This window comes from Anser cygnoides, chromosome 2 (genome assembly GCF_040182565.1).
Source record: "Anser cygnoides isolate HZ-2024a breed goose chromosome 2, Taihu_goose_T2T_genome, whole genome shotgun sequence".
In the NCBI taxonomy this organism is placed as follows: Eukaryota; Metazoa; Chordata; class Aves; order Anseriformes; family Anatidae; genus Anser; species Anser cygnoides.
Genome location: NC_089874.1, coordinates 101,450,001 through 101,464,022, shown reverse-complemented (window position 1 = coordinate 101,464,022; position 14,022 = coordinate 101,450,001). Strand labels below are relative to the sequence as shown.

At 48.3% G+C, this 14,022-nt stretch overlaps 2 protein-coding genes across 2 annotated transcripts in view; one reads left to right on the top strand and one right to left on the bottom strand.

Annotated features, from left to right (window-relative positions):
* Positions 1–3,959: 3,959 nt before the first annotated feature.
* Positions 3,960–11,940, bottom strand: PTGR3 (prostaglandin reductase 3). Its single transcript, XM_048079222.2, has 2 exons — positions 10,514–11,940; positions 3,960–6,123 (listed from the first exon to the last, which is right to left on the bottom strand). Exons 1-2 carry the CDS (start codon positions 10,738–10,740, stop codon positions 5,199–5,201), a joined length of 1,152 nt encoding a protein of 383 aa, XP_047935179.1. The 5' UTR covers positions 10,741–11,940; the 3' UTR covers positions 3,960–5,198.
* Positions 11,941–13,609: 1,669 nt separating this feature from the next.
* Positions 13,610–14,022, top strand: part of TSHZ1 (teashirt zinc finger homeobox 1) — a 54,215-nt gene continuing 53,802 nt past the window's right edge. The window contains exon 1 of the mRNA XM_066992721.1: positions 13,610–13,811. Within this exon, the coding sequence (XP_066848822.1) occupies positions 13,772–13,811 (40 nt within the window). The 5' untranslated portion in view covers positions 13,610–13,771. The remainder of the gene's footprint in view (positions 13,812–14,022) is intronic.

The following is a 14,022-nucleotide window of genomic DNA, read 5'->3' as shown; positions in this document are numbered from 1 at the left end:
AATACATACAGATATGTACATATATACATAAATATGCATAGATATGTGCATATATATATACACACACATACATATACATACATACAAAAGTCTGTATCTCAACACAGTAACTCTTCAAGTCTTCTCCCCCATCTCCAAGAACAAACCTAACTGTAATTAATTGGTATAGTTCCTCTATCTGAACACTATTAGTGCATTAGAGTTAACTAATATATAAGCTTCCCCCTCGCTGCCCTGCCAATGACCTTAAGCTTCACATGGTAGGAAGGCCACTTGCTGTAGAATAGAAAAGTAATTTATCCACCATGATTGTTCAGCCCTGGCCCCTCTGTAAAACAGCGACTGACAATTGTGCTGTATTATGGATGGTGCGTTTGTGGGGTGTACAATAGTGTGCAGAGCATCAAGCTCACTTCCCTGAACACTGCAGGCAGGGTTTGAAAAGTGATCCTGCAAAGATGAGGCCACTTGCTGAGCTATGGCCCTCCATTTTCAAATCCTTTTTTCCCCCCCAAATATCTCCTTTCCTCCTTTTTTTTTTCCACCCCCCAAAGGCAGAACAATATTGTTTTCTCAGCTTAAGTAAGAGCAGTATGCAGTTTTCCATTCATAAAAATGTGTCATTAAAAAAAAAAAGGTTACTTTTCTTTTACCTGGGGTTTCCCTGCTTCTTTCCACATTTCAGGATTTAGCATATTCCCTCAAAACATAATAAATTTCGATTCTGTAGCTTAAGGGATCCATCAGTTAAAATGTTAGTCTTTCATCTTTATTACCCTCCCATTAAAATGAAAGAAACCGGGACACACTTCAGTTTAGAAGAAGCAATTTAGTTGGTAATGTCCTTACTACTCAAGTCTTTACAAAGAGAGAAAGTGCATTATTGCTTATATTTCACACATCTATCTGCATAAGAAGCAACTAAAGCTTTCAGACACATACGATGTTAAATTTAATAATATTCTTTGATTAGATTATTTTATTACAACATTTTTCCATTACCAGTCATTTCCCGTACACATTTACATTCATAAAACCTGCAGGTTTTTCTTTGTTTGTGTGTGTGTGTGTATGTATTTATAAAGCAAGGAAAAGATTCTCTCTTGTGCTACAGCTGTTATGTTGGAAAAGAACAGATTAATAACTAGCCACCACGTAGGACTAGGTTTTCTTGTACGCTGCACCAGTAACCCTTTGCTATAATGAGGACACAAAGAGGCTCACATCAGGCTGCTCCTCTTCTTCATAACTCAAAAGCGTCACAGTGGCAATAGCCTCTAGTGCTATTTGTCTTTAGTGCAGTTGTGACACTTCGGCATGATCCATAATTTGGCAGCTATTTACCGTGACATTTCCCTTCAGTGCAGCCATAACATTCAGTGAAGCCATTATTTGGTTCCATTTACCATATAAATTGTATTGTTGTGCATGCATGCTAGCAGCTACATTAGGTACCTGAAAATGAGTAAATCTTGTAAAATAGATACTAACAGCTATTCAGCAGTGGAATTTCTTTACTTCTCAGACAGAAGTCGGAATATATACAATATCTGCAAACACTCCTGCAAACTTTTCCTGGAGACACTGTAATTATTTGTATTTACATGACAAGGGAGAAATTAATGTCTGCTTATTAAGTATATACATTTGGTATATATCTGTATATAGGCACACACACAAAGCGAACTAGTGCTCGGTAGAATTCTAACTTCGCTCAGAAAGGTATTAGGAGATTCCAGCATAGCAATTAAGTAGGAAGCGTATCTGTAAAATGTGCTGAGGGTTGCAGGCCAGGAGAGAGTGAGTACGTGTGTGTCCGTGTGCGCGTGCGTATGCACACATGTGACAGACTCAGGAAAAAAGCCAGCACTTCATCTATTTCTTTGTTGTTTTTCCATGGAAGCATATGTGTGTAGGAAAGGGAAATTCTGTTATTAGCCTCAGCAAACAATGCCAGATTCCTCTGTAGCAAATTCATTTAGAAAGGTAAAATTAGGATGTAGTGCTAACAACCACATCTCAATGAGCTGCTATTATTAATAGTATTATTATTTAAATCCCTGCTCTCTACATATAGTACACTTAGTACTTCCCAGGCAAATGTATTATTATTTTTAATCATTTAAGTCCCCACTGTGCACACAGCTTTTAATACACCTTTTTTGCAAGCATATTAAGTGTATTGTTATTAATCCCTTGCTGTGACTCTACAGTATTTCTTTTCCTTGTACGTTCAATGTCCTATCATCATTTAAACCTCTCAGTGTGTGCATGCCATATACATTTTCCTATCCATCTAATATTTAAACATTATTTAAATCCATCATAGCTTACTTACTCAAAGTCAGCCCTGCTCCCATAACTGAAAGTCTGCAGAATATACTTTTAAATAAAGGAGAAAAGTTGGCTTCCTCCTCTCCCCCACCCCCTCAAAATTATTATGAATTTTGGCAGAAAACCCTTATCTGCGTGTTTCAGAAACAATGTTTCACCCTCTCCTCGCTGATAATGCTCTCTTTCAGCAATCTAGAAGTTTTATCTTTAAAAACAAAAATTCCCTCTTCATTCTGGATTCACTCAAGGAAGAGCAATCATGCATAGCCCAAGCTACCTTTTAGCTTAACACAGGCGTTCAAGGAAAAGGACAAGCCCAATGGCTGTGGCCCAACCCAAACACCAGAAAGGCTACAGGATCAGTACACTGGACATGCCAAATTCAGCATATACCAAATTTAAACTTTTTAGTAACACTGTAATCAGTATTAAAGTACTGAATAATATGCCTGAAGCCAAAAAGTAACCAAATGTCATATTTGAATACATGTACATATGTGACCCCCTCCAAAAGGTTCCTCTGTTCCCTCATTTTGCTTAGTGAAGGTGCCTGGGGCAGCTCGATGTTGTATGTGAAGTAACTTATTAAAAGAAAGTAGAATGCTGCATGTCTGAGCTCAGTCCCCGTACAGGAAGAGCTTTTATGACAAAAGCACTTGGAAGTCACAGCCGTGCAGACAGCTAAACCTACTGGACTGGCAGGGATCAACACCTCCGTGAATTGGGCCACTTGGATGCATTTGGCATTTGACCGGAGGAACTTGGAGAAACTGTTACCCATGCAACTCTTCTGCACACATCACAGATACAACTAAATGTACTCTTTTATTTTTGTTTTGCTCTACTGTGTCCCCAAAAGGGTTTTTTTGTTTGTTTTTAAAGATGCATTTATTGACCCAAAGCAGCCCATTTTCTTTGCACAAGAAAAGAAACCAAGTGCCTAGGAATAAGAGAGTCAGAACTTTGTATGCTCTGACCTCTTACACTACTTGAGTATTTATGTCTTTCTAGCATTCACCTGGAAGGCCAAAAATACCTTTCTAATTATCCAAAATACATAAAACACCACAATATTTGCAATATTATAGGGAAAAGAGTAAGTCTGTTTCTAACAGTAGATCTGGGTGAAAACAAAAATCACAGTGGCTTGAGTAAAACAGAAGCAGGAACAATGACTCAAGCCATTCCCCACAAACCTACGAAGTGGGACTAGTCAGAGGTGGCCCAGAAACGGGACAGTGCTTTGCTGGACTCAATTCTATAGGATGCTAATGGCATAAGCGCTCAGACGTTACAATAAGAATGAACTAAATCAAATTAAAAAAATAATAATTTTCTCTACTGCCTGTAGTACTGAGTAAAATACAAGCTTTTTGCACATTGCTTTAAAAAATTTGTCATGTAGAGTCAGTCCTGAACAATGCCCAAAAATTAAGTTTACCCTGGCTTTATTCCCTCAGTCCCTAGACATTATCAGTCTATCATTAAGTTTATTATTAGGTGTATGATCTTATGAAATTTCCATCTCTCCAACTGCATACAAATGTATACAATTTCAAAAGATGAGGCAAAAACAGCATTTAAGATCTTAAACATTTGCTATGGAAAAAAAGATGTAGAGGAAGCATAGTTTAAAGTATTTTATTGTTCTGGAAAATATTACACTTCTAGCTGGAATTCCCATGGTATGTACCGTTAATGATTTCTATTAAGTGAGGAAGAATTTTCAAAACTTTACAAAACCTTTTAACTGCACCCACTGGATAATCTATTCCTGAGCAATATGACGTGTACTAGGTACGGTGACTGCAGAATTAAAACGGTCTTGCTGCCCGTAAAAGGGCTTCTGCAGAAGCGATATTCAGTAACAGTGGAAGTAGCAGCCTGATTATGGCAAGTCACATCAAGAATCATCGGTCAAAGAACTCTGCAGTACAGAGACCATCTGCAAAGGAGCTAGTCAGCGAGAACCGTATCAACATAAAAAAAGGCACAAGCATTTTAAAAGCTTTTTTTGATTTTATTAAATCTTCAAAAAATATACAGGGCCTGAACACATATGAATATGGCTCAAAACCCCACTCCAACAGTCCTGTAACACTGATTAAGCGGAGACGGTGCGATGGTAAACACTAACAGTAGCAGATTAAAGTGCAAGAAAATAAGATAAAGTCACAGCTTGTAGTGAAAGATTTAAAATAAAATGTCACAGTTGTTTACAGTTATGAATGACGCGATTAAAAAAAAAAAATTGGTTTTCTTATTATTACTGCCATGTTAGATTTGGAAGGTAAATTTTCCCTGTGTAACTGGTCAAGAAATATTACTATAATCCACGATGCAAAATTATGATTATTGTGTTTGTTACAAAAAAAAAAATCAAGAATATATTTTTTTCCATAAACTTGAAGAGAGTATTTAATAAAGCAGCCACATGATACGACTCTTTTTACTTAGTCTTGTTCTAACTACTTTATTTTTAAATCAGGGAATCAAATCTGCTGAAAGAAAAAAAATCTCAGCTGAACTATATATAAAATCTTATCAAACTAGTCTGACAGACTAAATCTGCCTCTGCATCAAAACTTATTCTGTCAAGAACAATGTTCCTGTCTCATGCTAGCCTAAGCGACGGAATCAAACACAGGCCCGTTAAGTCCGTGCTTCAGCCACAGATTAAGGCACTTTCAAGAAAAGAAGGGAAAAGCCCACAAAACTCTTTATTAACACCTTAATGCTGTTTTTTAATTTAATATCCATTACTAAGTTTAAAAAAAAAAAAAAAAAAAAAAGAAATTGTTCTTGTAATTCTGAGGCATAAAGTGCCCATTTTCTCCCTTCTGATTTATATCATTGTTCTGTTTTTACAGCTTACTGTTGACAGAGTGAGGTAATTCAACTACAATTTTTCCAATGTTTTTTCCCATGTACATGTAATCTACAGCACGAAATACAGACTCCAAGCCAGTGAACTTGCCCTCTGGAGACATGTCTCCAAGGTCTACCTCACAGACCAGTTCTCCTTTTTCATACATCTTGAGCAAGTGCTTCAGAGCCATTTTGTATTCGGAAAAGTAATGGTTCAAGAAGAAACCCCGGATGCTGGCAGACTTCTTCAGCAGTTTTGCTGGCAAAACCTCTGCTTTAATAGGCGAGAGGCCAGTAGGGTTCTGGTAGCCAGTGATAAACCCAATAACTATCAGGCGCCCTTTGGTAGCCAAGGAGTTAACAGCCAAGTCAAACATCTTCCCACCAACAGACTCGTACACTACATCCACACCTTCTGGGTAGTCCTTCCTAAGAACAGACTCAATGCTTTCAGTTTTATAGTTGATTGCACGGTCACAGCCAATGGATTTCAGAAAGCCACCCTTTTCATCGCTGGAGCAGGTTCCAATTACATGGCACTTTGCCTTCTTTGCGAGCTGCACAGCGAACTGGCCCGTTCCTCCCGCCGCTGCTGTCACCAGGACCTTCTGGCCTTCAGACAGCTCTCCCAGTTCCTTCAGGCTGATGTATGCAGTAGCACCACTTACCATTAAAGTCAGAAACTCAGGTTTCACAGAGGGCAGAGGCACTGCTTGCTTGGCAGGCACGACTGTGTATTCAGCAAAGGAACCTGCTTTAACGTAGGCCACGGCTTGGCCCACCGTGTAATCGGCACTAGCACTGAGTCCTAACGCTACCACATCACCAACACCTTCAAAGCCTATGTCAAATGGGGGCTTAACCGATGCGTCATATCGACCGGCTGAGTAGTTTATGTCAGACGCGTTAATGCCGACAAATCTAGAAGAAAACAGAAATGTATTAAAACAATTCATTCCTTAGCAAATCTTTGTTGCATGAGAAACCTTCGATTTAAATTTATGGGATGCATATGATACCTTTTTTCCGATTCTGGGTATATTTGAACAAGGAGTACACTGCAAAGACTACCTCGGGTCAGGCTTTTGTACTTTACATTATGTTACTCTAGAATTAAAGATAGATAGATCTGCTAAAGGAAAAGAAAAAAAGAAAAAGACATTTTCCTCAGCTCTATTTGACCGAACTAAGCAAAGTAAAAATAACTCCACACAAGATTAAAGGATGAAAATTAATTGGCCACGTTATACAAGATGTGAAAACACTGAAGAATAAAACGTGCAGAGCGGTAAATATGTTGATTCTGGCAACAAATTTACATTTTTGAATATAATAATACTGTTAATGACTAATGATCATATTAACTATCGATGTCATTTGCAAGGTCATGTTACTGTAGGCAAGTACTTTTTAATTGATGGAGTCACTACAGCAAATTTGCCTTTTGATGTAGCTAATGTCAACGTTAAAATATTTTTCCTTCCATAAATTACTTGCCACACATCAAAACAACCTTGCACAGAAGGGCTAAAATTGTAAGGCTATCAAGTCCTGCTGACCTCTAACAGGTGAAAATGGATGCCAATATTTAAAAAAAAAAAAGGAAAAAAAAAAAAGATAGACGTTCTCACAACATCATTAAGCACTAGGAGATAACACACAGAAGAAAGATGCGATCTAGCTTAGCCACCAAGCGTATTTTAGTAACGCTGGGTTTTGAGAACAGTAAGAGTACCGCTGTGCAGGCAAAGGGAGAGGGGCCGGGGAGGATTCTGTTAGCTGGAAAACGTCGAAGAGAAACACACGCAACACAAAAGACCGGGACTGCTCGCACACGTGGCCGTGACAACCTGAAAGATGCGCTCGATAGCGTGCGAGGGCCGCGCAGGCATGCCGCCGGCGCACTTTTCCTGCCGCAGCTCGCCATAGGCTCCGAGCCCGGCGCGCGTGCGGCTGTCCGCGGCTCGCCCCTCGGGTGCGGGGAGCTGCGAGCGCCCGGCCCCCGCCGGCTCCCCTCGCTCCCCGGGGCCCGGCAGCCTCCGGCGCGGGGCTCTGAGCGCGGGGCCCCCAGCGCGGCTCCGCGCCGCCGCCGGCCGCAGCCCCCGGCCGTGCGGGCGCCGCCTCTGCCGCCCCCCGATGCCGCTTCGGGGCGCCTCGCACCGGGAGGGTTTTATTCGATTTTATTTATTTATTTTTTTTTCGGGGGGGGGGGGGGGGGGGGGGTCTCTTTCTTTCTAGAGGTTGCCGAGTGTCCCCGTGCCCTCGCGCGTTAACACGGCCGGCCGGGTTCAAACTTATCGTCTGCGCTTTTTTTTTTTTTTTTTTTTGCCTCCTCGCTCCCGCTGTCAGAAGGAACGTGGTTTTGGGTTATTTGGCTTCAAAAAGTGGGACCGAGGACGGTTTGCAAGTTGCGGAGCAGTTTACTAACTTCTGGGAACAAAAGAGCACACAAGTAACAACGACTGGGGCGCCGGTGGGCTTGAAGACCGCTTCCAAATCTTTCCTCCCTGTCCCGTTTTCATTTCACGCTGAACACGCCTTATTTCATGTAGGGGTTTCTAACAGGGGCTTGCTCCTTCACCGCTTCGAGACGTAAACCTGAAAAGGCCAGAGGGTGCCTTTTCCCGGGGCGATTCCCCACGCCGCCCCCCCCGCCCCGTCTGCCCCCGGGACCCGCGGCGCAGCGGGAGCCCTCCCGCACCGCCGCCCGAAGTGCGGACCAAACTAAGTCACCCGCGCCGGCACCGGGCACGAAACGCAGCATTCAGCCCAAACGCCCGGCGGAAACGGCCCGCCGCTTTTCCCACCGTGCCCCGTTAGACACCGGGTTCAGACCCCCCCGCCCCCCCCGCTGCCTTCTCTATAAACTTTTTTTCGCGTCTTCCATCCCAACAGCGAAACGTCCCAGGTATTCCGGGAACGAAACGGGTCCCTTCCGTTAGAAAATCCCGAAAAGACCGCGGAGCTGGAGGAAGGACACATTCTTCACGCTCTCTGGGTCCTTGTCCTGCAGTGGTGGGAACCTTGCCCCCCGCCGCCCCCCAGAAAACATAACAGACGGACACATGAAGCTGAAAGGGCTTCGTTAGGGAATTTGTATGCTCCTTTCCCACTCCTTCTCCTCCTCTCCTGCGTAGAACCGAAATAAATGCATTGCTTTACATCGATTTCTTGTTTTGAAGTATTTCTCTCTGAATAAAGGACAAAAAAAAAGGAAAAAAAGAAAAAAAAAAGGAAAAAGAAGCTGCTGGCTCAGTTCTCCAAAGGAGAAAAAAAGAGGGAAGAAAAGTTCCACTTAACTGAAGAGCATCTCATTTTAAAATATCTATCCATACAGGGACTCGGCACATTTTAGTTCCCCATTCCCCTAAATCCAAACCCAGATTTTATTGTGGTGAATCAGGATTGTTTTGCATAAAAAGCTCAAAGCAATTAATAGTATTCATGGGCGTGACTGGGACTAAAATGAGCAGATCTGCAAATGCACTCTTGGAACTCCAGTCCTTTACTGCTTTGTTTTTAATTCTGTGTTTCTACCTATCAGAAAACATGCAGTTGGATTTAGGGGTTGCTTGCCGCCTTTTTTTTTTTTTTAAGACACAGGGACCCGTCCTTTTGGGATGGGAAAAAGCTTCCCCCGAGTGACAAGAGGGGGAAACACTCCAAACTTGCTTCCTGCTGCTGCTCCTTCGCAGAGCACGCTTTTCAGTAACGTGATCCCGATGTCTGACATCCCCCCGAAAATAACAGTAACTACAGAGGAAATGCCACGGATCCCCAAATAATATTAGATGTATGAAGTCTAAACCTAGAGTTTCTCACTCACCTCCCCCCCACCCCTCCATCCCCACTCGTGGGTGTGTGTCTGTACAGGAACATGTGCCTAACAAGCTGAGACCCAGCAGTTGCCTGCCTGAATGTCTGGACCAGCTCCTGCTTTCAGTCTGCAGTGAGCTCTGCGCCTCAGCCCTTTCGCCGTGAGATGTGCTCATCCCTCCGGCCCCCGGGGAGCCCACCCAGCAAAGGGAGGGAGGAGAGGGAGAGAGGAAGAGTTACGCTGGAAGCTGTGGAGGAGAGGAATAAATTTTAAAAATTCACGGGGGAGGGGGGTGAGAAGGACTCCAAGTGCACGGGGGGGAGGTGAGGAGGGAAGCGAGGATGTCGCCCAGTCCTGTGCTACCCGGCTCAGGTCCTGCCGGCCTCTTCACCCCCCTGCCCCCCCGCATGCATCGAGCCCAACCTGGCGGCTGCTGCGGGCCCTTGCTGCTCCGTGGCCGTGAGCAGGCACGGCACCGCCGTGGTTTGGACATGGAGGTGTGGAGGAGGGAATTTCGGTCTCAGAGGCCCTAGGGGAAGGTGTCGTTATCGGATTAAAGTGGCACACGAGGTTCCTCGTCAGCTCCAGTAGCAGTCCCCGTCCTGCTTTCCCCCTACCCCTTCTTCACCCCTTTCTGTGTTCACGGACTCGCATTAGGGATCACACACACACACTCCCTCGCAGCTATCACACAACTCCCAGGACTGCTCTGAAGGGTTTCTTTAGGGCTTCCTAACGCCTCAAGGCTCCATCCGAGCACGCGGTAAGCTATGTGCCACTGCTGCTTGCCTGCTCGACGAGCACCCGAGCGTGCTGCTCTCATCCGCGGTGCCCGGAGCTTCACCTTCCCCTCTCGGGCTGGGGACCCCCTCAACTTTTTTAGGGCTCGCTTCCAGCTGAAAGGGAGCGTAAACTCCACGGCAGACCCAGTGCGAGCAGACGGGTTCACGGGGCCAACTGGGGGAGGAGGGCAGGGTTGGTCCTCGGAGCCCCGGCGTCTCCGCGCAGGATTTACGGCGCGTTACCAAAAAAAAGGAGCCGAAAGCCTCCTCCTCGCCCCCCGCCGGGGGAGCGTCCCGGCTGCCCGGGCAGGGGCAGGGGCAAAGGCAGGGAGGCGGTGCGGGGCGGGGAGCACCGGCGGGGAGCTGGGAGGGACTTGGCGAGCACCGGCGGCCCGAGGTGAGCCGGGAGGAGGAGGAGGAAGAAGAGGAGGAGGAGGAGGAGAAGGAGGGCGAGGAGGAGGAGGAAGCGTCACCCCACGTGGACGGGGCCACCGGACTGCAGCAACAGCAACCGCGCACACCAGCACCGGCACCTCCAATAAAATTAAATTAACAGTCACCAGATGGCAGCTGGTACAAGTCGGGAGCCGGCCCGCAAAGCACGCGTGCGGGAGCAGGCCACGAGGTGCGAGCGGCCGGGGGAAGGGGTGTTTGTTTTTGGGGTGTCCGTGTTGCGTGCGTGCCTGTGGGGGTGCGGGGGGCGGCGGCTCACCTGTTCCTGACGAGGAGGTCGCCGTCCCCGGGGAGCGGCACGGGCACGCCGCGCCGCAGGGCGACCGCTTCCCTGAAGTTTGGGCTCAGCCGAGTCACCACCAGCTTCTTCATGGCGCTGGGGATGGCCGAGCCCTGGAAATCCAGAAAGTGGCGGCTGTACGACATGTCCACGATGGGCCGCGCCCGGCAGCCCAGCGCCACGCCGCTCCGGGCGCTCCAGCTCATGGCCCGGCACCACCCGCCCCTGCGGCCGCTCCTCTTCTGGCTCGGCTCGGCACGGCTCGGCTCGGCTCCCGGCTGAGGATCCCGTCACCGTGCGCGCTGCTCCGGCTGGGGGATTTAAATCGCGGCTGGGGTGGGGGGAGCGGGGGGTGAGGGGAGAGACAGCGGGGAGGGGGGGGAGCGCCGCGGATCCGCCACCCCCGCCCCGCGTCCTGCGGTTCACGAGCAGCGCTTATCGTTGTACCGGGGACAAAAATAAATATAAATATAATAATAATAATAATAAAGTAGGAGCGGGAGCGCCCGGCGCCTCTCCTCGCCGCCGCCGAGCCGCTGCCCGCCGGCCCAGGCTCCGCCCCTTCCGTGCGAAACGTTCACTTCCTCGCAGCCAGGTGCTACGAATCGACCCCGAGCCGCCGCCGGCCCCGGCCCCGCGGCCGTTAGGGGCGTTAAACCGCCAACGCCCGGCCGCGCGGCGACGCGGGTTGACCTGTCGGCCGGCGCCGCCGGGGCAGCCTTCCGGGGGTTATTTTCGCCCCGATAATTAATAAAGTGGTTTTGTCGCCTCGCGGCGTGGCAGAGGGGGTGTGTGCGGGGAGCCAGCCGGGTTAGGGGAGCGAAGTGGCGGCGCGGCGGTGGTCGTCCCAACTTTGTGTGAGGGAAGTCAGGGCATGGGGGTGTCTCCGTGCCAGCAAGCTGCTCCTTCCTCGGTTCTGCCTCTCTAAACGTGTAAAGAAAAAGGGGAGGAAAAAAATAAAAATTCCCCTTTTGCCCGAAAGAGAGCAAAACTGCAGTTTGTTTTCCTGTCGGAATCAGCCGGGTAGTTTTTATTTGCTTTCCCGGCTTAAAGAAGCAGGGGAAGAGCCCTTCTGTTCCCGCATTATATAAATCCCCAGACACACACCGCGCGAAATCTATTAGCAGCGCGTTTCATCTGCTGCAGTTCCTGCTCGGCAGTCTGTTGGCATTTCGGAGCGAGGCTGAGCGGGAGGCTCCCGCGAACCGCTTTTAGTTCAGCGCCGGGTAGCCGTGTGCCGCGGCGAGGTACCGTCCCCTGCTTTTTTTTTTTTTTTTTTTGAAGTTTGCTGGCAGCAGACCTCAAGTTGAAGCAGCACATGCGTCTTGCACAGCACTTCAGCAAGTGGATCGTAACAACAGCCCCCTCGGCGTGCGCGCGGCTCACATGAGAAATCTTTTATGCCCTGCTGTATTAAGACTTTTTTTTTTTTTTTTGGTCATATTGTTTAGCTCTAGGAAGAAAAAAAAAAAAAAAGGAAAACAAAGCAATTAAAAAGATTGACAGGTACGGGTTTGTGTGAGACCTATTTGTAATTGTCAGGGTGACGTGGGCAAGAGGAGGAGGAGTAAGGAGCTGAAGCAGGAAAAGCAGCTCGATGTGTCTGTCTATCAGTTGAGGCTGTCTGAGAGCTCTGGGACCCGAATGTGTGTTATATTTCAGTGAAAAGAGCAGAGAGGGAGAGTGGATCTCTTTCTCTCCCAGGAGTTTCGGGGGGGGACAGTTCACGTTAATCTCTCCCACTCAGTGACTAGCTTTTCTTCCTCCCCCCCCCGCCCGCCCTCTTTGCACACACTCTCCGGGGCTTTTCTTGGTTTTGGCAAATTTTTTTTTGGTGTTTTGTTTTTTTTTGTTTTCGTGTTTCGTATTTTTTTTTTTCCTGTTGCAGATCAAGATCAGCCAAAAAAAAAAAAAATCCATGATAAAAAAAAACCGTGTTTGCATTATATTTAGTAGCAGAAGAAGCTTCGATTTGTGGAGGAAAAAAAAGGGAGAGCAAGACAGAAAAGTAGTCCTCTCCGGTGGTGACACTGTTTGATCTGTGACTGTTTGGAAGGTGGAGGAGTGACTGACATTTCCCATCCGGTGTATATGTATGTATGGGGGCTTTACTCCTTTTTATTATTTGCTTTCTTGCTCTTAGACTAAGTGCTGGGAGGAGAAGGAGAGACTGGATCGACCTCGTTTTTTGCACAAACTATTAGCAACGCAATAAACAAACAAACAAACAAACAAAACCCCCCCCACCACCAGCCCACAAATCCACGAGCCTGAACCAAGCCAGCCTGCGAGCGAGCGAGAAAGTTGCGCTTTGAGACTCTTTGATCTCGGAGAAAGCCTGAGAGGGGGGGAGTGACTGAATTTACCGTCTCATCGCCGCCGCTTGCTCGGCTCTCCGCCGCCGAGACGAAGGAGCAGCAGAAGAAGAAGTGATTAAGGAAAGGAGGGGGAGAAGGGGAGAGAGGAACGGGAAAGGAAAAAAAAAAAAAAAAAAAAGAGGACGAGAGAAAGATAATGGATTTGGGCTACAGATCGAACTGATCAACCCGTATTTATTTTGCACATCTCCGCTGGCATCTTCCCTGCTGCTGCTGCTGCTGCTGCTGCTGCCGAGAGGACTGAAGAGCTTTGTCTTATAAGGAACTTAAAAGAGAGAGAAAGAGAGAGAGTGAGTGCGGGTGCGAGAGAGAGCGAGGCAGAGGGAGGAAAATTAACCTCGTAAATGAAAACATTTCCTCAGCAAGTTTTTGGAGCGGCGGCGGAAATTGGCATCCCTGTCACCCGTCCGCGGCTCGCCTCATCCCACAGCCCACCTTCCCCCCCGCCCCGCTCGCAGCGCCGGGAGCTCACCCGGGGGGGGGACCCGGGCCGGGCGAGAGGAGCACCCGACCAAACTTTTTCTCCTTCCTCCCCCCCCCCCCCCCCTCCTTCCTCCTCCTCTCCCTCTCTCCCATCCCTCCCCACCCTCCCTCCGGCTCTTCCTAGGCGGAATTAGAAGTTGAATCCGCTTTCTCTTCTCCTTCCTCCCCCTCCCTCCCTCCCTCCTCCCTCCTTCCCTCCCTCCCCCCCCCCCCCCCCCCCGGTTTTATTATTATTTTATTTGTGTGTGTGTGTGTGCGTGTGCGTGCGCGTGTGTTTGTTTCTGCATGAAAAGCGGGGGATCGGAAGAGGAGTCCTGCGCGGAAACTCTGCGGCGGCGGCGGCGGCGGGCGGCGAGGCGGCGTTGGCGGCGGCAGCATGCCGCGGAGAAAGCAGCAGGCACCGCGGCGCTCCGCAGGTAACACCCCCCCGCCTCCCCTACCGCGGGCACGGCTCGGCTCGGCTCGGCTCGGCACGGCTCGGCGCGGCACGGCGCGGCAGGGGAGGGGTTAACCCGCCGGGAAGCGCTGCCGCGGGGGGAGCGCTTTCCCCAGCCCCGCCGCAGCCTCCAGCAGCCCCGGGGGCTGCCGCCGGGGCTCTGGGGTTTGGGGAGGGGGGTTTCGGGGCGG

Excerpts from the sequence above, each read along its gene's own strand:
- PTGR3 (XM_048079222.2), bottom strand. The coding sequence starts at position 10,740 with ATGAGCTGGAGCGCCCGGAGCGGCGTGGCGCTGGGCTGCCGGGCGCGG. Across the intron at positions 6,124-10,513 it reads GACCTCCTCGTCAGGAACAG|ATTTGTCGGCATTAACGCGT; the intron begins GTGAGCCGCCGC and ends GTTTTCTTCTAG.